Below are 25,311 nucleotides of genomic sequence, written 5' to 3' on the forward strand. Positions count from 1 at the left end.
TGTCGTTGGGTTTATGCAGTCAAAATTGGTCCAGACGGTCAGGTTGATCGACTTAAGGCTCGCCTTGTTGCCAAAGGGTATACTCAGATATTTGGGCTAGATTATAGTGACACTTTTGCTCCTGTGGCTAAAATTGCATCTGTTCGTCTTTTTCTATCTATGGCTGCCGTTCGTCATTGGCCTCTTCATCAGTTTGACATTAAGAATGCTTTTCTGCATGGTGATCTTGAGGAAGAAGTCTATATGGAGCAACCACCTGGTTTTGTTGCTCAGGGGGAGTCTAGTAGCCTTGTATGTCGATTGCGTAGGTCACTCTATGGTCTGAAACAGTCTCCTCGAGCTTGGTTTGGGAAGTTTAGCACAGTAATTCAGGAGTTTGGCATGACTCGTAGTGGAGCTGATCACTCTGTGTTTTATCGTCATTCTGCACCAAGTCTATGTATCTATTTGGTTGTTTACGTTGATGATATTGTTATCACTGGTAATGATCAAGATGGTATCACCAAATTGAAGCAGCATCTCTTTAAGCACTTCCAGACTAAAGACCTTGGCAGATTGAAGTATTTTCTAGGTATTGAGGTTGCTCAGTCTAGATCAGGTATTGTTATTTCTCAACGCAAGTATGCCTTAGACATTCTTGAGGAGACAGGAATGATGGGATGTAGACCTATTGACACTCCTATGGATCCGAATGTTAAACTCCTTCCAGGACAGGGGGAGCCACTTAGTAATCCTGAAAGGTATAGACGGCTTGTTGGAAAGTTGAATTATCTCACAGTGACTAGACCTGACATCTCTTTTCCTGTGAGTGTTGTAAGTCAGTTTATGACTTCCCCTTGTGATAGTCATTGGGAAGCAGTTGTGCGTATTCTGCGATATATAAAGTCAGCTCCCGGTAAAGGACTACTCTTTGAGGATCAAGGCCATGAGCATATCATTGGATATACAGACGCTGATTGGGCAGGATCACCCTCTGACAGACGTTCGACATCCGGATATTGTGTTTTAGTAGGAGGTAATTTGGTGTCGTGGAAAAGTAAGAAACAAAGTGTGGTTGCTCGATCTAGTGCAGAATCAGAATATCGAGCAATGGCGACAGCAACTTGTGAGCTAGTTTGGATCAAACAGTTGCTGGGAGAACTAAAATTTGGCAAAGTTGATCAGATGGAACTTGTGTGTGATAATCAAGCGGCTCTTCATATCGCATCAAATCCAGTGTTTCATGAAAGGACTAAGCACATTGAGATTGACTGTCACTTTGTCAGAGAAAAGATACTCTCGGGAGATATTGTTACAAAATTTGTGAAGTCAAATGATCAGCTTGCAGATATCTTCACCAAGTCCCTCACATGTCCTCGTATTAATTACATCTGTAACAAGCTAGGTACATATGATTTGTATGCACCAGCTTGAGGGGGAGTGTTAGAATAGAAATAAGTATTTCCTACTTAGAATAGGAATATGAATAGGAATAAGAATAAGAATAGGAATCCTAGTTGGAAAAGGATTCCAATGTAGTGTCTATAAATAGGGTCTCAATGTAACTATTTAGAAATACAATTCAATAATATTTTTTCCTATATATTTCTTACAGTTTAGACTTTCCCAAGTATACCCAAAAAATTGCTTATAAAAGATAAATGATGCTTAAAGGCACAACTTTCACGTCTTAGATGTCCATACACAAATGGCTTACTTTGCATCCTGAACAGAACTTGGACACAGCTCAGCAGCATACTTCACAAGCTCACTAAGACAACGACCCCATCTGTGCTTATCAGGGCTATCAAATAGTATAGATTGGAGAGTAACATCAGGGGGTACAGGATCAGACTCTCGCCTCAGATCAAATGGACGCCCTGAATCCCAGTAACAGCTCTGAACTATATCATCCTGCAAAAACAAATAGCTCCTTACCAGATAAATACCTGAATCTCTTAATCAGAAATAACAGAGGTACTTGAATGCTCAGAATGCACTACAAAGGAAAGAGATGTTACATACCCCATTCTCTTCTAAAACATCAATTATAAATATGGGTTCAGCTTCATTTCTCAAGATATGATCTGATCGATCATGCAATGAAAGTTCCCTAATATCGTTTCGCAAGGCACGGACACAACGCAGTAACTCCAGTGCTGTGTGTCGAATCTGACTATCCACAGAACTAAGGAATATAAGACCAACTGCATCTATCTCCGAAGCATGAAATTCAATTGTTTGGGAGTGATGGAAAGAAGACTTCTTGAATCCCTCAGTTCTCTGAACACGCTTTGCATCTGAAACATCATACTCCACCCTATCGTCAGTTAGGCAAGCTCTCCAGAAACACATAAGTTCCAAAAGGCGCTTCAGAGACGTTTGAATGAGAAGAGGTAACTCATCTGGAAGACGCATAATAAAGTTTGCCATCCCTCTCATAACTGCAAATCGACGATGTGGAAGGTATCTTACAATGCGATTGAGTACCTGTACAGCTTCCTCACGCACACCTGGATCAATACTGATACCATGTTGAGGTATTATCCCGGTTATTTTATCACTTCGGCCAACTTCTTCAATCAGATACGGTATACACTTCAGAACTGAGCGAAATAGATAACCCTGAGACTTTTCCTTTATTACAGCATCTGTGGCACAAAAGCATTTATATTAAACCAATTTGGCACAAAATTCCCTTTGAGACAATCTAGAGGCAATTCGAAAGAAGAGATCCAAAGATAAGATAAGAAAATATTCCCTAGGGGATTAACGGTATGTGAAAAGGCAAATATACTAAGAGGTATGGCCAAAAAGATGTTGGATGGTGAACAAACATCCAAAGGTTTCAATTACAAAATCCAAATCATAAACGTTGATTTGGTTTGTGTAATGTTTATTGCTACATTACAATCCAACACATCACTTCTCTCCAAACAAAAAAAAACCGCTGAATGTTGTAAGGATTGCAAATTTAAGCAAAGTGAGGTGGGCTCTAAAACACTTCAAGGCAACCCTTGGGGCTCAAGTCACATTATACTAATCCCTTGAAAGGTGAGATATTTGTCTAGTGAATATCTTATGTCTTGAGTTGTCAAACTGTAATAACACATTTTCAATGATCTGCACCTTATAATGTCCAATTTGTGCACCCATAAACACTTAACTCTTGATTATTTTTTAGTATTTGACTGAAAATAATCTTTAATTTATTTTCTAAATTTGGTGACTTAGTATGTCTTTATTTAGAATGTATGTTTAACAAAATTGCTGGACATATTGCTTTTGAGCTCAGTATATTTTTCAACATTTTTTATCGGAATATATTTAAAATGTCTTTTCATATTTTAAATTTGTGTGTTCTATTTTTTAAGTAAAAAAATAAAATATGCACAATTCCTCGGAGCTAACGCCTCACGATAGTTGTTGTATTCTCCTATGAACCTCATATTGTACTGTGGACAACCTAAATAAGAAATCATATATTTGCTCCAGCATTACCCTTTTGTGGTAACTCTCTTTGGTTAGAATCGATATAAGACAAAAATAAATAAGAAATCATATCTTTGCTCATCATTGATTTTTTTAATTGATAAATATATTTGGTGAGAATTGTTATACGAGGAAGACCTGGAAACCAGGTTAACAAATCCAGGACCTGCCTACTTGTTTGAAAGGAGAGGAAGTCGTAAGGCATAGCCAGTAGGAGGCAGCAAGGCTTCAGAACAAAGCCACGGGGAAGGGAGCTTGGTTATATCTTGTCTCAAGTACATCAGTCACAATATGTTATCATTCACATCACAGAGAAACAAAGGAACATGTATTCAACCAAAAGTATATTTCTCGTATTTGCATTACCCACAAGACATCTGAGTCCCAAAATCATATTGAGAACAGCCCAAATCAGAGTTCTACCTGTGTGAGGATTACATAGGCAATGTTTGGTGTATTTTAGTTGCGAAAATCCACATATACTTCAGAGTTCAGTGATTCATAGTTCAAATGGCATATATCAATACATGAACAGACAGAGAAAGCAAAGAATTCAACGAGGCTTGACCAACTTAAGTAATGTATGCGGCGTCAAAGATGTATGTCTCTATAGGTCTATTGTGAGAATAACAGCTGACCAACAAACAATGTCTTCTGAGCAGTGAGAAAAGCATCTCAAAAAGATTGTAAATAAACCAAAATATTTACAAAGTTCTTAGATTGAATTCTGAGAAATTGGCAAAATCAAGTATGCAACTCAACCATACATACGCAAGCTCATATAAAGGTTCAAGAACATAAGCTACGTATTTAAGATGATTACCAATGGTGGTCCTTGAGGAAGTAAGAAGAGCCTGGCTGTAGGTTTTGTGACAAGATCTCAAAACTGACTCAATTGCAGCCTTCACTTTTGGGATGTAGTGGCCAATACCACGAGCTGTCAATTTTGGTCATAACAAAATGATGACTCCAGAATAACAAGGCCAAAACAATGAACAAAAGAATACCAAGAAACTAAGGGCACTATATTTACCATGAAGAATTTCCAATCCAACATGCTGGCTGGTAGGAGACATGACAATGGCAAGCAAAGCACGAAGACCAATAACTTTGGCTTCACTCGGACTATCTGGCTTCAGCAATTCCAAGATCGTATGGTTCATAGCAAAATCAATGTTGTGTTCAGCAATGGTCACACAGAATTCTACTAGTTTATCATGTTGCACATCTTGGGTAAGCATGCCTTTTCTGAGAACTGTAAGGAGTTGTGACGACACACTGTCTAGGTAATCCCATACACGATTTGGAGGCTGGGAATCACCATGAACACTCAGGTAAAATCTTAAGACGCGGTGTAAACAGTCTAAAGCCATGAATCGGTGGCTCTTGTCCTACAGAAAGACCAATGTTATATTATTCTTTCAATGATCTTACCCATAGCAACTGCATAAGTAGATACATGACTCAGTTGATGCAAAAGAAAAAGTGAGAAGCAACTACAGTAACTTTTTACTTTGTTCCCAAAGCTTACCCTCAAATGCTTATAGAGTTGCTCCATATGAGGACCAAAGTAACTGAGGAAAAAATGCGGATCACCAAGACACAGGAGAAGTGTAACTAAAGGATAGCCAACCTGGGTTGCAAAACATATACAAATTAGAGTAAACAGAATGAGAAGAAAGCAACCAGAAAACATTGTCCAGAAACAAAAGTGTAAGAAAACAGCATGCACTGTGGACAACAGAATGAGAAAGAGACAACTTGGTCAAGAAGTCAGGAAACATTAAAGCAGTCCAGCTAAAATATTTTGAGACTTTTCTATGGGTTAATTTGATCTGCTATTCACCTCATCTATTTTTCATCTTAGATGGAAAAACACCAGAGTAAGACAGGTGGAAGTTCTCAAAAATCTAATTGGACTTTTTAAGATGCTTACAGCAATATGTTTGCTTTGCTTGTCCATCCAATGCATGAGCTGAACCCTTATTCGTGCCACAGCTTCGTACCATAAAGTTAGTGCAGGATCTATGAATGAAGGAGGCCATTGACCTTTTCCACTATCTGCAAGAGGCGCTAAGATGTTTGATAGCATATTGCATAAGGCATGATGAAGTTCGCTTTTTCGTTTATGTGGAGCACGATTAAGTGGGTTAGCTTTAGCCACAAAGGAAGCTGAAGCATTCAGTCCACCTTCTGTCTTTACCTGGAAATATCTTTATCTTTATAGTACCTCAATGCAAATTAATTCAGTCAAATAAAATACCGCATACCCCAAGCTTCAAGTAGCGCATTCCATTTATAATACTTAGTGTTTCACTTCTAGCAACACTAGTATCTATCCGCCGTGTGTTGAGTTCCATGAAGAAGCGCTCTGTCACTGAACTAAATCTGGTGACAGAGAAAGGGGAAACGTTAACACCTCACATTAATGAAACACGTGGCTGAACTTGACATTCTCACTGATCAAAATCATTTGTGAAGTGAAGTACACAAACTGTATGATGTGTATAGGGTCAGGTTTTACCGCTCACATACAACTCTCATGAAACTTGTTATTTATCCTTGTTAAAATAAATTCCATTCAAGTTGGGATCAAGTGAGTGAGTTTGAAAATATTGGACTATAAAGGTAGGAGTACCATTCACTTACCTGATCCTTGATAAGGCACCAAGGAGTTGGGCAACCAAGTCCAGAAGAAGCCCCCTTAAATCAACCAATGAAGGGTAATCAACCTGGCTAACAACCCTGCAATAATAAAGTGTCACAATACCACAAAAACTTCAAGGTCAATAGCCTTATTTCCATTATTCTACCATCTGACACAAGAATGAGAATAAGTCAAGGTCGATCACAGATAGTCTCTCTTGGTCATTGCAATGGCAATAAAAACATATTTATAGAGAGCAAAGTTATAACGCTTGGAAAGATACAAAAACCTGATCTTCATAGTATCACAAGCCTACAAGACAGGAGTCCTCCAGTTTAAGGCCGAAACATCTATTTTTATTTTTTTTGAACAAGTAACATTTGTATTATAACTCAGCACTTAGGTAGTGCTAAACACCTTTACAGCAAGTCAAAGCATAGCAATATAATAAAGAACTCCTAATCCTAGCATGACTCTAACACTTGAGGATATTTTCTGCATCTATAGGAGAGTTCTTTGTACACCAAAAACACAAAAGCAAAATACAATCTGTTTTAATTTTCTGCACTGTTCTACTCCTGTCTTCGAAACACCTAGCATTTCTTTCATTCCAGATGGTCCACCATATACAAGCTGACTTATTTTCTGGGAGTGGAGATCAAGCAAACTCAGAATGAAGTCTTTGTTTGTCAAAAGAAATATATGAAGGAGATTTTAAAAAGATTTAGAATGGAAGAATGCTAAAGTGTGAGTACTCCAATTAATCAAAAAGAAAAGCTGCAAAAGGATGATGGAGTTGAACTAGTTGATGAAGGAGTATATTGAAGCTTAATTGGATGTTTGATGTATCTCACAACAACAAGGCCTGACATCTTGTTTCCTGTGAGTGTTTTATCCAGGTTTTTAAGTTGTGCAAGTGAGTTGCACATGATGGCTGTCAAAAGAGTGGTTAGGTATTTTAAAGGAACTCTAACCTATGGCATCAGATTTAGCAAAAGTCAGAATTTCAAACTCCGTGGAATTTTGATAGTGATTGGGGGGGGGGGGGGGGGTCAACTGGTGATATGAAAAGCACGTCTGGTTATTGTTTCACTTTTGGATCAGGGTGTTTCTCATGGTGCTCAAAGAAACAGGAAATAGTAGCACAATCACCAGTTGAAGCAGAATTCATCGCAGCAGCCACTGTTAATCAAGCACTATGGGTTAGGAAAATTTTGATCAATTTGCAGTTGGAGCAAGAAAAAAGCAATGAGATCCTTGTGGATAATCAAGCTGCCATAGCCATATCCAAAGATCCCGTGTTTCATGGAAGGACCAAGCACTTCAACATCAAGTTTTATTTCTTGAAGGAAGTTTATAAAACGGTGAAGTGGTTTACTCTATTGCAAATCAGAGAATCAAGTGGCGGACATTTTTACAAAGTCATTTCATGTTAGCAGATTTGAATATCTTAGAGAAAGTTGGGAGTTTGCAGCTCCTAATTTAGGAGGAGATGTGGTTACGTGTCTCAGGATCTATTTGGAATGGGGTAGAGACTTCAGCTAATTGTTAGGAGATTAGTTTTCTTTTAGTCATTATCCTAATAACTAGTTATAGTTGTTCCTATTTTCTAGGCATGTTAGCAGTCTTTTAGTAGTCCATGTTCAATTTTAATGTCATTCTCAACTCTATCCCTGACTGGGTCTTTGATTTCAGGCCCTTTTGAGGAGGGTATCGTTTTGGTTAATATCTGCCCGGCTCGCATGGACTTCCGGTCTTTCTTAGTTGACTACTTTTTTATTGCAATTTGAAGTTCTCTAGTTACTCCTGCACAAGCAACAACAGTTATGGATTTGATTGAGGGGCGCTGGGAAGAATGGATCGGGGAGATGCCCTTGAAGATGACTTACCCAGCTCTGGAAGGACATGAGTGGAGAATTGTCACCGGATTTTATCCAAAAAACAATGTTCTGTTTCAGTTGTATTGCTCCTCTACTTATTTAATCAGCTTGAAGTTCAATAAAGATTATTCTTCTGATTCAATTCATCTTGCTATTTCAGTTTTAACAACACTAGATCCAATTTGCATAGGATTCCAGGCATCTTTTGTGATAGTCTTGAGTCTACTGCTTCATTAGCTATCAATACTGCACCCATAATTTGTCTGCCTTGAATGAAAGCCATTTGTTGGGAGTCTACCAGTTTATCCATCACCCCTTTGATCCTTTCAGTCAACACTTTAGACAAAAGCTTGTAGAAACTGCCTATCAAGCTAATTGGTCTAAAATCTTTTAACTCCTTAGCCCCTTCTTTTTTGGGAATCAGTGCAATATATGTTGCATTGAAGCTCTTTTCAAATATCTCATGTTCATAGAAGTTGTGGAAGTAATTCATAATGTCATGTTTTAGAACTTCCCAACATGTGACGAAGAAGCCCATTGTGCATCCATCAGGTCCAGGGGATTTATCTATAGAACTTTTTGAGGCAGCTGAGCACCTCCTCCTCAAATTTGGCTTGTAATTGTACTTTTTTTGCTTCTGAGATTGTAGGACAGTTTATCATGTTTCCTACTGGTCTCCATCTCTCTATTTCTGTGTACAACTTCTTATAGATCTGTATGATCTCCTTTGTTACTTTGTCTACTTCCAGTTGGTCAATACAATTACTTCTTTTATGTGCATTAGCTGAATTGTGGAAGAACTTTGTGTTGTTGTCACCTTCTTTTAGCCACAAAATTCTAGATCTTTGCCTCCATGCAGTCTCTTCGTTCTTGTGTAGCTCTTCATACTCCAAGAGAGTAGTTGCCTTTAATGCAACCTCTTCCTCTGTTTAGTGCTCTATTGTCAATAATAAAGTCCAGAGTTGTCATCTTGTTTAACAGATTGGATCTTTGCAAAAACAGATTTCCTTATTCTTCCTTACTCCACTCCTTGAGCTTACCCTTCAGTGCTTTCAATTTACATGCTAAAATGTAGTCTGGTTTCCCTGTGTATGCAAAAGAATTCCACCAAGACCTGATTTTGTCTATAAATCCCTCAGTGTTTAGCCACCAATTTTTATCCCCTTACCCCACTTCACTATGCTAGGACAAAAAGTACACTTTAGGAGAGGCATGCCCTCTCAAAATAATCAGAGCTAGTTCCACAGAACTTTTTATGCACATGAAATTAATTAAGAATTGTGTCACTTGAAAGTTAGAGGTGAGGTAACAACAAGGTTTGAAGAATGTATGTCCAATCTGAACATGTCACTGTAGAGATGCATAAATTTCAAATAAAAAAATTAGGCATACCGTAGAAACAAAATAATAGGAATACCAAGATCGGATTTGTGATTCTAGTATAGAGAGAGGACCAAATAGAAGTGGAGCAAAACAGCTGTCAGTATTTATAGCTTTCATTCTGGAAAAAATGAAAAGGAAGTTGAGTGCCATGAAATTATGTATTAGCTTGACTAGTCATTACCTGTCTGCATTTATTAACCAATCGAAAACAAAATTTTCAAGCCCGATCCATAGCTTCTCTGCAGTTTGGAAAAGCACATTAAACTTAATAGAACTTGACTAGCTACCTAGGGAAAGGAATACTTGTTGATGACATTAACTCTACAAATGTACCTGTAAGTCCTTCTTGTGGACAACACTCTACGAAGCGAATACATGCAGAGCAAAAGATGCATTCCACAGCAAGCTAAATCATCCAAGAAGCATGTCAGATGCTTCCAACAGAAACTTACAGATTTAGGATTATTTACTATATGATACAGTTCAGGTACAAACATGAATAGTTTACAAAAATAGAACAATACATATTCTTTTCTTTGCTTGGACAATTGAGTTTTAAAAAAGGTACTTCGAAATAAGGGATAAAATTGAGACTTTTGAGTTCCATTTCTCATAAGTGAATTGTTTTCTTTGTAGTTCTCTTCAAACATCTTGTAGTGAACCCCATAAGAACTAAAATTGAAGAGCTGTTGAGTATTGATGAAATTTGATGATAAACAAACACAATGTGCTTTGTGTATTGATTGTGATATGTGAAATGAGAACCAGGTCCTTAAGACTCATACAAGTGTTTAGCGACACAAGTCCTGTGCTGATATATTTTAGGAAACATATCAGTGTGTCTGACTGTCTTCATTCAAATTCCTGTAATATATTTGGGGTAATTACACAAGATTTTTCTAACAAATTGAGTTGTAAAAGGATTCTAAGTATAGCCAACCCTGTGGCTATTTTGGGTAAGATGCAGCCTAGGAATCCTTCACTGAAAAAGAATCCGATTGATTTGGTTTCATTTCCAGGAGTCCTCCTTTGAAAAAAACTAAGGATTAATTGGTTTCCTTACCTGCATGCTTACTAACGAGATTGGTACATATTGTGTGTACTGTTTTGCAGATTATTGAGAGACCGTGCAAGCAGTTCAGAGCATTCAAGCAATTCATTTTTGTACTTTTTTGGCCTAAAAGTAAGTGATTAAAAGTACCTTTTATCTTTCCCGAACACTACAAAAAGTAGAAAAAGAGCTTAAAATCCAAAAGCACTTAAAATAAGCCAATCCAAACACCCTCTTAGAGTTTTGGCTTAGATTGCAGGAGTTGCAATATGATTTTGGCTCATTATGTTCAGTGGAGTTTTAGAGTTAAAAACTACAGGGGTAGGCCATGATTTTTACACTTTTTGAGCCAAGTGGTTTTCCACGTTAAATCGTGTGTTCATTATTACACTGCACTTTACAGTTTTTAGTTGTTTAAACTAAATACTAATAAGAATAAGGTGCGTTGGAGGCAAACATTAGGAGGTGAAGAAAATTTGGTACGACCCAGTTCACACAAACACACACTAGAGTCCCTGTAAAGGTAAAAGGATGAGGATCCTATTCACCTGAAGAAAATCCTTAGGCAGTCATTTATTAACAATCTCAAGCCTTTAGGTATAAGACTTCTGTTCCATGTAATCTGCAAATAGTCCATAAGACTAATTATAGAGGGGGATATACTTGCGAGATAACTTTATGAGGAAAAGTCATTATACTTTTTAGGGTTTTTTCTTCTTTTTCTTATCTTAGGCATCAGTAGTTAAAGACCCTTATTTTGGGGCTGCGGATACGAATGATTGTTTAGTATTAAATTTTATGAATTGAAGTTGGTTATCATATAAGTTGTTCTTTTGTTCTTGATTTAATATTTTGTGATTTGCCACCATTGAAATAAATGTATTGTCCGAATTGAACTCGGGAGAGGAATAAGAGGATAGAACGTGGGACAAAAGGAGCATGATCTTCTCTAGAAATTAGGGTTGATTTGTATCTAGGATAGGGATATACCTAGAGACCTTTCTTGGTTACTAAACAAGATGTAAACTTAATGCTCCACAATTGGTTCAGTTTATCCCCACTCAACGATGTAGTTAGATTGTCAATTGTGGTAGGCAATTAGAGGTCGGGAGACCATTATCATACATTCAACTTTGTAAATCGTCCATAGAAGAAGATACTATGCATGAATTCTAAGTAAGTTGCAGCCTTGATTTTCCCAATCATTAGTATACGTCTTTTATTCTTGCATTCTAATAAGGTAAATTCTTTTGGCACTCTTGAATAAATAATTAGACAAGAATAATTTAGTAAAAATAATTAATCGACAAGTCATTTGGGTTCGATAATCTGGCTCTTTTAGAGCCACTATATTACTTGCGCGTGCAATTGGAAGCAACAAGTTTTTGGCGCCACTGTCGGGAACTTGGAAATTAATTGTTTTTCTAGGCTATACTTTTTCTTTTTATTTATTTAAGTTTTTTTTTTAAAATAATAATAAAAGAAAAAAAAAGTGGTGAACTTAATTGTGCCGTGCTGCGATGTCAAATTAGGTGCTTATTGAGAAGCAACCCAATTTGTAGTGTAGCTTCTTATTTTTTTATTATTTTTTTTAGTGTCACTTCTTTTTGTGTTATTTTTGCAGAATAGGGGAAGTCTGAGTACCCAAGAATTTGAAGCAAAGGAGCATGTTTGAGCTTAAGTGTGGGGTGTGTACGACCCTTGATGAAAAAAATTGAGAGAACATGCTGCTAGCTAGGCCTAGAGGCCTCAGGGAGTTCTTTCTTTCACTCTTAGCTTATGTATTGAATTGTTGCACTGGGGACAGTGACATGTTTTAAGTGTGGGGTGGGGGAATGAATTCCTAGTTTTTATTGTTTTATTGAGTCTTTTCATTTTTAGGATGGGTTCCTCGGCTTTTGTTTTCAGTTCTTTTCCTGAGGATAGTCCATTTGAACCAAGTAATTTTTTTAGGAAGTAAATTTTTTCTTTTTATTTTTATTTTGTTGGAGAGAAAAGAAAACACCCTTTTGATTTGTTTGATACTTGTTATTTGGGCCTAATTTTGACTAGTACTTTCTTGTGAATGATTGATTGCTAATGAAATTGCAGACTTTTTGACACTGAGGCTCATGGTTGCGACTTTATATATAACTTATTTTATTTTATAGTTTGTTATGACCCTGTTTCTCTTAGAAGTAGAATTGATTCATCTTTGATTGATACTCATGACATGTGTGGTGAGAATTTGCATCTCAGTCTAGAACTTGTCCTGCATGTTATTGAAGCAAAATAAAAAGTGTTGCTTTGTTTAGGAGATGATATTAGGCTTTCTTTGATTTGTCTTGTTAAGTTTAGCCTTTTCAAATATTATATCACTAGTAGCTCCTTTGAGCCTGTAGTTTTTCGTTGGTAGCCATATTTTTACCTCGACTCTTTTGTTGAATTCCTAATTTTTACACCTTGCTTCCTTGAGCCCTATAGCATAAACTTATTTATAATTGTTAAATCTAAAGAAAAAGGGATGGTTGAGTGAAAAAGGTAATCAATGATGGCTACAAAGTGATTAAAAAGCCCTTTTAGAAAGAATGTGACATGAAAAAAATAAAAGAGAAAAACAAAAAATTCTTTGAGAAAAAAAAAATAATTGAAGCATTTTGAGATGATGAGAATTACTTGTGAAATAATTATAGAGGACCGAAAATAAAGAGAAGAAAATAATTGGTGATGAAATCTATAAGTGCAAAGTGCTTAGGGAAGTGTAAGTCACTATTATATAGTTTTCCTACCCATCATCTAGCCTATATTACAACCCGCTAAAGTCATATTTGATTTTATTCAAGCATGCTTAATTAGTGGAGATGTACATAATGGGCAAACCTATGATTCTTTATGCATACATGTGAATTTTATTTGTGAGTGTGAGAGTTGTTCTTTGATGCTAAGTCCTTAATTTATATTATTTTTTTGACAAAGGTAACAATTTTGTGTATTAATCTTCAGCACTAAAGGCTGGGATCCCAAATTTACATCATGGAGCTACATACAGTTGCATGTACTCAAAACAAAACAAAACTAGATCCTACTTCATCTTACAAAGAACCTAGGATATCTATAATAGCTATAGGATCATCTACATACTCAGAACTGCACCAATAGCAAAAGGTGATTATGCAATTCATTTTAATCCTGTGTGAAGGACTACTAATACTCTCATAGCATCTCATATTTCTCTCCTTCCATATGGTCCACCAAATCACTGCTGGGACAATTCTCCATCTGCTTTGGTCTGTACTGCCACTGCCTTCATTGTTCCAGCTTTCTATAGCCTGACTTGCCTTTGTGGCATGGTCCAGTTTGTGCCCCTGAAGCTAGTAAATAAGTGCCACAGTTGTCTAACCACCTTGCAATGAAGAAATAGATGGTTGATTGTCTCTGCCTGTTGCTCACAAAAAACACATCTAGGACACATGTATTCCCCTCTTCATTAGATTCTCTTGTGTTAGTATCGCCTCTTTAACTACCAACCAAGTAAAGACTGCCACCTTATATGGAATTTTGACTTTCCAGATAAACTTCCAAGGCAAAAATCTGAGTTGAGTCCCCATTTGATTTTGTAGGCAGAGCTAACTGTGAAGACACCTTTGTTGTGTTGAATCCACCTAAGAGTGTCTTCTCCCTCTTTCAATCCTCCAAAATGGTCCAGGGTGCCATAAAATTCAGCTAGTCTATCCACCTCCCAGTCTTGTATCATCCTTCTGTATGTTAAGTTCCATCCATGGATGGACCAAACTTCTTGCACAGTGGCCTGATGTTGCTGATTCAATAGATAGATGTCTGGAAAGAGTTGTTTGAGGCTGCCATTTCCAAACCAATTATTGTCCCAAAACAAAATCTTTCTTCCATTGTTTACATTGAATCTAGTTCTTTGAAAGAAACAATGCCACAAATTTCTGATTGATCTCCATAGGCTAATATCATAGGCAGAAGTCGCTTCCTTAGTTTTCAAGTGGTCTATCTTCTCATACTTGGCCTAAATCACTCTAACCAAAGGGCCTGCTCCTCTTTAGGAAATCTCCACAACCACTTCATCATAAGGCTTTTGTTCTGTTTCTTCAAGTTTCTATTGAGTGTGTGGACTGTTTCTTCTTGTGAGGGCACTTGTTTCATGATAAATAGGTGATTTTATTAACTTTCTTTGACGAGAGTAAGTGAGCAAGCTCAAATTTGATGAGTTTAGAGTGCTTCCTTGAGGTTAGGATGTTAGAGGTTTGTTGTTTATTTGTGTATCTGGCATAATAATTGAGAAGTGTACTTGATTTGTTGAAATTTGTGGCTGGCCTAATTGCTTGTATCAACTAAAGTGGTGGCATTCCTAATTTGATTTTTTAGATGAACTTTAATGCTTGCTCGAGGACGACCAAAAGTTTAAGTGTGGGGTGTTGATGTGAGGCCAAAAATACATATTTCTAATTATTATTTGCCTCACATTTATTATTTGTATTTGTCCTTGTTGAGCATGAATTTCATGGATTGTGCTTAATAGTGTATTTTATTTGTAGGAGTAATTGGTGTAAAGTTGGAAAAGTTTGGAGCTTAAACTAATAAAAGATGGAAGATTACAGAAGGAAATCAAACAGACAGCTTAATAGATTAAATTGAATATAATAATATATAATTTTAATATAGGAGAAGTGCAAGAAGAATTTGAATTGAAGTATTACATGGGCCACGTGTCAAAATTTGAATACACGCACAGATTGAGGCGGCCCAGCATGGTTCAAGCGGAACCCAATTTCTTTTGGGTTTTGGTTTCCCAATTTGTTTTGGACTCAATTATTTTATTTAGAGTTTCCTACATATATAAATAGTCCATAAGAATAATTATAGAGGGGGATATACTTGCGAGATAACTTTGTGAGGAAAAGTCATTATACTTTTTACGGTTCTTTTCTTTTTCTTAGGCATCAGTAACTAAAGACCCTTATTTTGCGGTTGCAGTTACGAATGATTGTTTAGTATTAAATTTTATGGATTGATGTTGGTTATCATATAAATTGTTCTTTTGTTCTTGATTTAGTATTTTGTGATTGGCCACCATTGAAACAAATGTATTGTCCGAATTGAACTCGGAAGAGGAATAAGAGGATAGAACGTGGGACAAAAGGAGCATGATCTTCTCTAGAAATTAGGGTTAATTTGTATCTAGGATAGGAATATACCTAGAGACCTTGCTTGGTTGCTAAACAAGATGAAAACTCAATGCTCCACAATTGGTTTAGTTTATCCCTGCTCAACGATGTAGGTAGACTATCTATTGTGGTAGGCGATTAGAGATCGGGAGACCATGATCATACATTCAACCTTGTAAATCAGCGATTTGATAACTAATTGAAGTCCATAGAAGAAGATACTATTCATGAATTCTAAGTAAGTTGCAGACTTGGATTTTCCCAATCATTAGTATACGTCTTTTATTCTTGCATTCTAATAAGGTAAATTCTTTTGGCACTCTTGAATAAATAATTAGACTAGTATAATATAGTAAAAATAATTAATCGACAAGTCATTTGGTTCGATAATCCGGCTTTTTTAGAGCCACTATTTTACTTGCGCGACCACGTAAACTTGTGTGTGTAATTGGAAGCAACAATTACCTTACAAATTTATCCTGGATAAATGTGAAACTTTTTGGAGAAGAATATATTCTAATTAAGAATCTTATGTCAGAGATTTCTACGATTATCCATTATGAAGCATTGTGTAGATAGATTGGAGAACTGTATTCTTCACAAAGCTTTAAATTTGCAGATTGATGGTCAATTTTTTGTTTTTCATCCAAAAAAAATTATAATGAGGAGTGATCAATAAAATGCATTGCTCTCAGTTTGATACAACTAATCGCATGAAGAAAATGGTCTTCGTACACATAACTCTGAGAGGAAGTTAGCTAACATCAAAGCGTAACAAATGTTAGAGGATGTCAAATCATAAATACTTGTGGTGACTTGCTCCCTATAATAAATTTGAGCCAATAAATACAAGTAATCTTATCATAAATAGTTGAAGTATAGCAATTTCTTTATTTCTAACCATATTTTGTAGTTGAATCCATAAGTTTCATAACCCACTATATTTCTTCCTTAAGTTTTGTTTTACATAGATATATACACCAAGTTTAAAAGGGCAAAGACCTGGATTAGTATTAGTAAAGGTTTATAACACAAATGTATGACCAGTCCGCCAATCTGATAGAAAGGTCTTTCAATCTTTTTTCTATTCAATTAACTATGTGGCGTTCATTTTCATGCAACTTGTTTTATGACAGGAAACTGGAAGAGCATATAAAGAACAATATCTCAGCACTTGAATGCAAAAGCATTTGTCAGTACTGGTAAATGAGGTAATGTACAAGCATTAGTAGATTAACAGACCTTTCTCTGAAATGTTGATGCGTCATTTGCACCTTTGGGAGATTCGCTATAACCAACATAAGAATCATAAAAGAATACAATGTTAATAAGATAATTTAAATAATCTAATAACCTTGATTTAACTACTTTATTTTTTGAAACTGAGATGTAACTAGTTTTATGACGGTATTGAACAAGGAAAGAATATAAAACAGAAAAGTTCTGTTATGAAAAATTTCTTAGAGTCAGATTCCTAGGAAAAAGTATGTGACCTATTGATCAATGAAAAGGGAGAAGCAGATAGAATGTGGAATGAATTTGGTCAGGAGAAGAAAAGATAGTACTCCCTCTGTCCCATTTTATGTGGCAGCCTTTCCTTTTTAGTTCCTCCAAAAAGATTGTCACCTTACTATAATTAGAAACGATTTAACTTTAAAATTCCCCTTTTACCCTTAATGAAATGATTCTCAACCACACAAATATCTAAGAATTGTTTTAGACCATAAATTTCAAAAGTCTTGATTTTTTTTCGTAAACACCGTGCCAAGTTAAAGGGTGCCACATAAAATGGGACGGAGGGAGTAAAAAATTACACTCCATGAGACCCAATATAAGTGATTGTTGATTAGCTTGATTCTAGGAGATATTCTTCTCTAGCTTAGTTGTGGGAGCAGATTTTATTTTATGGTTATTAGTTGTAATTGATTGTCTAATCTAAATTAGTCATAAGACTGTTTGTATAAGCATCCTGATTATTGCGATGTAAAGACACAGAAAACTTCACAAAATTCAAGAATACAACCAATACGAATACAAAAAAGTATTCCTCTTTCTCAAATAATTCATGATATCAGAATTATTTTTGCCTTTTTTATGTGAATTATCTCACTCTGCAACATTAGGGCTCCACTGTGTTTCAAGAGGTCAAGTTTCTTCCCTCTTTTACTATTCGCGTCAAAAAGGGTAGTTGTACAAGTCAACTTTTTTACCAGTGTTGATGCAAAAAAAGAACCAACACAACGACAGGATTCCTCTATTGCCAGTTACCAAACTCCAACAAGCAGCTCCGTCAAAGACTTTCGCACACGTCATTGTTGGAGACTCTGAATTAACATAGGACTCTGTGCTTGAATATGACTCTGAGTTAACATAGGACTTAGTTGACTAATTAGCGAACTCTGTGAATGTATTACATATTATGTACGTAGTAGTAGTAGTAGTAGTAGTCAAATAGGACACGATGATCACAAGTTGATCAACTCTGTACAACAACATTGCCTATCAAAAGGGCATTGCTGTATTGATTCACATAACGAAATATACAAAGTATTCTAGCTTCTCTGTCTCCTTTCTATATTGTGTTCTCTACATGGTAACAGAGCTCTGAAGATAAAAGCTAAAAGCTGCATAATTTCTCTCCCACAATCTCCAACAACAGCCCCAAACACAACTCCTCTATCACTGTCAGCACCTTCCGTGCATCACCTTATTGCTGCGTGCCCAATCAAGATTAAGCCCACAAACTACTTGATTTGGAGAACTCATATCATGCAGCTTATGCAAGTTATGAAGGTAACTTAACCAAAGAGGAGAAACCAGACAAAGGTAGCTCATCTTCTACAGATGGGAAGGAGAAATCTGTTGAAGGGAAAGCAAGTGAGGACAGTGACTGGGAAGAAAGAGATGTGTTGTTAAGGACATGGATCTGAGGAACTATGACTGAAGAGAGCATGTATCTCATTGTAGGTTGTACTACAGCTAAGGAGATGTGGGAATGCTTGGAAGAGGCATATCTTCAAGCAACAAAGGATAAAGAGTTTCAACTTAAGCAACAACTTCAGAACATCAAGCTAGGATCTAAGAAACTTGATGAGTATCTGAAGGAGTTTAAGGGTATATGTGATTGTCTTGCGGCACACAAACCTTTTGATGAGGAAATCAACTTTGCAAGAGGTTTGGGTCCTAAGTATAGGACTTTCAGAACTGTGATGCTTGGAAAGGCACCTTATCCAACTCTCCGTCAGTTTGTCAATGCCCTTAAGAGGTTTTGACATGAGAGAAGAGGAGGATGAAGTGCCACAGGAGAACCATAGCATGACCTTCTCTGCACAAAGAGGCAGAGGTAGAGGATTCTGAGAAAACTCCAACAGAGGAAATTCTAACTACAAACTCAAGAGGAAGAGGATTCAGACCTGCTAGACAGGGAAACTTCAACGAGAACAACCAAATCATGCAAGGATCAAATCAGGTGAAGGGCAAGGATTCATCAAGTGCTTGTCAAATTTGTGGTAGGAATAACCACACTGCACTTAAGTGTTTCTACAGATGGGACTAGATGGGACTACTCCTGCTAGGCTAAAGAGACTCTCCCACAAGCTTTGGCAGCATCCAACTTGCAGGGAACAACTGATCCTACAATGTATGTTAATTCAGGATCCACAAATCATATGACCAACAACATAGGTAATCTATCTGATCTTTAGACCTTACAATGGAACTGATAAAATAATTGTAGGTGATGGATCACATCTAAACATTACACATGTTGGAAACACTACAAAATCAGGATTGAAAGTTAAGGAAATATTAGTAGTACGCAAGTTAAATAAGAATCTATTGACTGTTAGCAAGCTTGCTAAGGACAATTCTTGTACACTTGAGTTTAATGAATCTGATTTTGTTGTTGAGGACAAGAAGACAGGGAATCAGCTGGTCGGGATCTAAGAAGAGAGGACTCTATGCACCGGAAGATAATGACATCTTTGCCAGGACAGCATCTTCAGACTGGAAGAAAGATTGGATTTGGCATGCTAAATTAGGCCACCCTAGTTTAAAGTCTTAACAGTTCTTGAATAGAAATAAATTCATAGATGTTGAAAGTTGGAATAAAGTGCCTACTATCTGTACTAGCTGCCAGTTAGGAAAGAGCTGTAAACTTCCTTTTGCATTGAAAAATAAAATTGAGAAAGAGCCTTTGATTAAGATTCATTGTGATCTAGGGGGTCTAGCCCCTGTTGCATCATCTCAACATATGAAATACTATGTATTGTTTGTTGATGATAATACAAGGTACACTTTGTTGTATCCAATTAGAATGAAATCAGAATTCTTTGAAGTTTTTCTCAAGATCCAAAAGATGGTTGAAAAACAGTTTTCCAAGCCAATTAAGATCTTCCAGTGTGATGGTGGTGGTGAGTTCATTAGTAATGTGTTCATTAAGCATTTAGAAAGCTATGGCATTATAAGACAAATGTCTTGTCCTAATACACTTGAACAAAATGGAATTTCTGAAAGAAAGCATAGGCATATGGTGGAAATTGGGCTAACACTACTTTTTCATGCCAAATTGCCCTTGTTCCTTTGGGTAGAAGCCTTCCTCACTGTTGTGTTCTTAATAAATAGACTTCCATCCTCAGTGCTAAAGAATGAGATACCATTTGCCAAGCTTTATGGGACAGCTCCAGACTACAACAGTTTAAAGGTTTTTGGCTGCAGGTGTTATCCATATCTCAAAGGCCAGACAAAGTTTGCACCAAAAACTTATCCTTGTGTGTTCATTGGTTATAGTAGCCTACACAAAGGCTACAGGTGTTATCAACCATCAAATAGGAGAGTGTTTTTCTCTAGACATGTTATCTTTGATGAACAACACTCCCTTATGTGCAACCAGAAAAAATTGATACCACTAATCCCACTCGCTTTGCTACCTTCCTTGAGTCTTTTTCTGATGTGCAGGACGACACTTCAAGTGATCACCAGGCTTCCAGTGCAGTTGATACTATCAATCCAGGGGAAGTGTTGTTACATACTCCTCCAGAAGTGGTGCATACTTCTCCACAATCGACTGATGCTCAGCCTGATGATGTACTATCAGAAAACAGTCATGATCAGACTGATGATTATATACAAGAAAGCATCTCAGAAGGTCATCAAGTCTAGCTGATCAAGATTCTAGACACACAGCCTCAACATCTAATCCACAAGGCATACAACTAGAAGTTGACTTGTCAAGATGGTTCAACACTGAGAATAGGCCAAATTCTGAAGAGATGCTACTCTCTCAAAGCACAAATGGAGTCTCAGAAGCTCAAACTTCTGAGAGTGCAGGTGGACATCACATGGTAACAAGATCAAAGAGTAAACAAGCCTTGGTAGTAGCAAATGGAGCAGCTAACACTGAGCCTAGAACCATAGATCAAGCACTAACATTGCCACACTGGTATGAAGCCATGAAGGAAGAAGCGGATGCACTGCATCAAAATCAAACATGGAACTTGGTGCCTGGAACTACTGACATGAATGCGGTTGGATCAAGGTGGGTATTCAAAACTTAGCTCAAATCAGATGGCTCTGTAGACAGACACAAAGCCAGACTGGTAGCCAAGGGGTATTCTCAACTTGAAGGAATTGACTTTGAAGAGACCTTCAGTCCTGTTGTCAAAGCTACAACTACAAGGGTAGTATTATCGGTAGCTGTCAGCTTACACTGGCCCATTTGACAGCTTGATGTTAAGAATGCATTCCTGCATGGACATCTCCAAGAAGAAGTCCATATGGCACAACCACCAGGATTTATTGATCCTCAGTATCCACATCATGTGTGCTCCCTAAAGAAACCCTTGTATGGTCTTAAGCAGGCACCCCGGGCTTGGTCTGACAGATTTAGCTTGTACTTACTTCATCTTGGATTCAACTGCAGTAGGGCAGACTCATCATTGTTTGTTCTTCACTGCAAGAAAAGTACTATTCTTCTTCTTTTGTATGTAGATGATATAGTAATTACAAGAAGCTCCCTTATGCAGTGAAGCATTGGCAGGAGTATCCATCTGAGGTTATATATTTTGATGGTGGTATCCAACTGAATCAAAGTAAGTATGCTACAGAACTGCTTAAGAAGACTGATATGGCCATGGATAGACCAGTGAACACACCCCTTGCACAGAAGCATGGCCTATTGGAAGCTACAGGAAGCCCTGCCAATGCTTCATTATGCAGGAGTATTGTAGGAAGTCTTCAATATCTTACATTAACTAGGCCAGATATCACTCATTCAGTGAATTTGGTCAGCCAGTTCATGCAGACTCCTAATAGTTAGCACTTCCAAGCTGTTAAAAGAATCCTCAGATATGTCAAAGGCCCTACAAAGCTGGGACTCAGGTTAAATGCACAATCACCTTTAAGATTGTATGGATACTCTGATGCAGATTGGGGAAGTTGTGTTACAACAAGAAGATCAACTACTGGGTATTCAATTTACTTAGGTGCTAACTGCATCTCCTGAACCTCTAAGAAGCAGCAGACAGTTGCAAGATCAAGTGTTGAAGCTGAGTATAGGGCATTGGCTTTGACTACAGCAGAGATCACATGGATAACCTATATTCTTAGAAACATTGGTGTATCACTGTCCACAGCTCCAATACTGTTTTGTGATAATCTCAGTGCACTATACATGACTGTGAATCCTGTGTTACATGCCAGAACAAAGCATGTTGAATGGATTATCATTTTGTCAGAGAAAAGGTGGCTAGAGGGCAGATTATTACTCATTTTGTTCGATCTCAGGTTCAGCTAGCTGACATTCACACTAAGGCACTAACCAAGAAGCAATTCATAGGTTTTCGGAGCAAGCTAGGAGTGGATGATCCTCCTCTCACTAGCTTAAAGGGCAAGTGTTGGAGACTCTGAGTGACAACTAGTTAGCATAGGACTCTGTGAATGTATTACATATTATGTACGTAGTAGTAGTAGTAGTCGAATAGGACACAATGATCACAAGTTGATCAGCTCTGTACAACAACATTGCCTATAAAAAGGCATTGTTGTATTGATTCACACAACAAAATATACAAAGTATTCTAGCTTCTCTGTCTCCTTTATATACTGTGTTTTCTACAGTCATCGCACACCACCAGAAGTTCCAACTACGGTGACGCGTCAGTCTCACGTGCCAATGAATAGATCACCTCACAGTGACTTTTTTTGGGAGATTTTTAGTTCTTGGGGTTTGCAGGCCTATCCTGAGACTACCATCCAAATTCCAATAATTTCTTCTCTTTTTTTTTTTGTTTTTTTGACAAGGTAACAGACTCTATGTAAATCATCAGCACTTTGAAGCCAAAATTACATCATTGAATCTACATCCAAAAGAGTAAAAACAATAGACTAACACTAAATCCTATCTCATCTTACAAGGATCCTAAGATGTCTACTGTAGAAACTGGGTCATCAATATACTCTGAGCTGCACCAATAACAAAAACTTATAATGCATTTCATTTTAAACTTTTATAGAGAGCTACTATTGCCTTCAAAACACCTAGAGTTTCTCTCTTTCCAAATGGTCCACCATATTACTGTTGGGACAATTGTTCATCGTCTTTGTTAGTGCTACCAAAATTCCAGCTAGTTAGTGCCTGGTAAAGTAGATTCCAAAGCTAGCTAACCAATTTACTATGAAGAAACAGATGGTTAATTGTCTCTGCATTATGCTCACAAAAATAAAATCTGGAGCAAATATGTTTGCCCCTCTTCTGTAGATTCTCCTAAGTTAAAACAACTTCTTTCACAACCAACCAAGTGAAAATAGCTGCTTTGTATGGATTTTTTACTTTTCAGATATGCTTCCAAGGTACAAATCTGATGTGAGAACCCATCTGATTCATGTCCTTAAAGACAGAACTTACAGTAACAATGCCCTTGTTGTGGCATTTCCATCTTAAAGTGCCTTCTCCTTCCTGTAGCCCTTGCACTGGTCTAGAGTGCCATAAAAGTTGGCCAGTCTTCCATCTCCCAGCCTTGCATCAATCTTCTATAGATCAAGTTCCAACCTTAATTTGACCACACTTCCTATAAAGCAGAATCCTGTTGCTAATTTAAAATATAAATGCCAGGGAACAGTTGCTTAAGACTTCCATTCCCTATCCAGTAATCTTCCCAGAACAAGATCCTCTTGCAATCCTTCACATTAAAACTAGTTCTTGCAAAGAATACATGCAACGGGTTCTTGATTGATCTCTACAAACTTGTGCCATATGTAGTGTTTGCTTCTTTTGTCCTCCAAAAACCTTCCTTTTCATACTTAGCTTGTATCACAGTGCCATAAAGAGTGAACTTCCTTAGGTAGTCTTCGAAGCATTTCATCAGGAGACTTCTGTTCTGCTTTTTCAGATTTCTAAAACCCAGCCCTCTTTCTTTCTTAGCCACAATTAAGGTGTCCCATTTGACTAAATGATAGCCTTTTTCCTCCTTGCCACAAAAAATTCCTCCTAAGAGCATCAATTGTTTCCACTACATTAGTGGGAAGAGAAAATAATGGCATCAACTAGGTAGATAAGGCATTTGAGACAGAGTTGAGCGGAACCAATCTACCACCCCGACAAGTATTGTGATTTCCATCTAGTCACTTTTTTTCATATTTTTCCGTGACATCATTCCATATATCTCTTGGTTTACTTTTTGCACCAAGATGCATTCCTAAGTAAATTGTTGGAATCTTACCTATTTCTCCACCGAAATCTCAGTCAGCTGCTGAATCCTAGCCACCTCATTAATTGGGAAAATAAGACTTTTTCTCCCTTTAATGTGAAGGCCTGAAATAGCCTCAAAGAGAAAAAGAATAATCCTCAAATACTTCAACTGACTCTCCTCTGCATCACAGTACATATGAGAGTGTCATCAGCATACTGTAAGTGTGGTACTTCCACTCTTTCATGTTGTTCCTATGCTTCATTGAAACATCTTATCCAACCATTATTGTGGCAGTCTTCACCATATTGTTAAGTCCCTCCATCATCATAATGACCAGAAAAGACGATAACGGATTATCTTGTCTCAAACCTCTTTGAGAAGGAAAAACACCTTCAGGTGAGCCACTTATCAAACCAGAGAACCTGACAGTGGTAATGCAAAATCGTATCCATCTAATCCATTTCCCTCCAAACCCCATCTTCTACAGAATTCTAAGCAAAAAACTCCAATTCACATGACCATATGCCTTTCCAATATCCAATTTGCACATGATACTTAGGGTCGTTTGGTACAAAGATTAATAATGCAGGGATTAGTAATGTTGGGATTAGTAATGCGGATTAGTAATGCAGGGTTTTTTTTATCAAGTGTTTGATTCATTGTTTCCCACCTCATCTGGTGTTTGGATTAAAACTTTATAAAAATCTTCTTTACAATTATACCCTTGAATTATTATGTAATTGGGTTAAGGTAAATAATTGCCGGACAATATTAGTTTTTTATGGCCTTCTAACTAGCTATGAGAAGAACAATTTTGTTGTCATGGTTGCCTTTTTTTTTCACTTAAATTATTTGAGGATAAATATTTGTCATCTTAGTAAATTGATCACTTACAAAGTGTCAATTTTCAATTTAAAAAAAGATAAAATATCTACTTTTAAAATTAAAAAGACGAGAAGCAACAGTAAAATTGAATAGACCATCTACATTTACACATAAAAATTGCAAGTTGTAGTTTTAA

The 25,311-nt window shown here is 37.0% G+C and overlaps 1 protein-coding gene across 2 annotated transcripts in view; it reads right to left on the reverse strand.

Moving 5' to 3' along the window:
- LOC102587154 (protein furry homolog-like) overlaps window positions 1-25,311 on the reverse strand; it is a 42,908-nt gene that overhangs the window by 12,949 nt on the left and 4,648 nt on the right. The window contains exons 3-13 of one of the 2 annotated variants that reach the window (XM_006346807.2): window positions 16,846-16,891; window positions 9,715-9,787; window positions 9,563-9,620; window positions 6,121-6,216; window positions 5,742-5,859; window positions 5,408-5,674; window positions 5,003-5,104; window positions 4,505-4,862; window positions 4,295-4,408; window positions 2,005-2,630; window positions 1,697-1,893 (exon numbers count right to left, since the gene is read on the reverse strand). In XM_006346807.2, coding sequence (XP_006346869.1) covers window positions 1,697-1,893; window positions 2,005-2,630; window positions 4,295-4,408; window positions 4,505-4,862; window positions 5,003-5,104; window positions 5,408-5,674; window positions 5,742-5,859; window positions 6,121-6,216; window positions 9,563-9,620; window positions 9,715-9,787; window positions 16,846-16,891 — 2,055 coding nt within the window. Of the gene's footprint in view, window positions 1-1,696; window positions 1,894-2,004; window positions 2,631-4,294; window positions 4,409-4,504; window positions 4,915-5,002; window positions 5,105-5,407; window positions 5,675-5,741; window positions 5,860-6,120; window positions 6,217-9,562; window positions 9,621-9,714; window positions 9,788-16,845; window positions 16,892-25,311 lie in introns of those variants that run through there. The other variant, XM_015308566.1, reaches the window with a different exon arrangement.

Source organism: Solanum tuberosum, unplaced genomic scaffold (assembly GCF_000226075.1).
Source record: "Solanum tuberosum cultivar DM 1-3 516 R44 unplaced genomic scaffold, SolTub_3.0 scf00090, whole genome shotgun sequence".
Taxonomy (NCBI): Eukaryota; Viridiplantae; Streptophyta; class Magnoliopsida; order Solanales; family Solanaceae; genus Solanum; species Solanum tuberosum.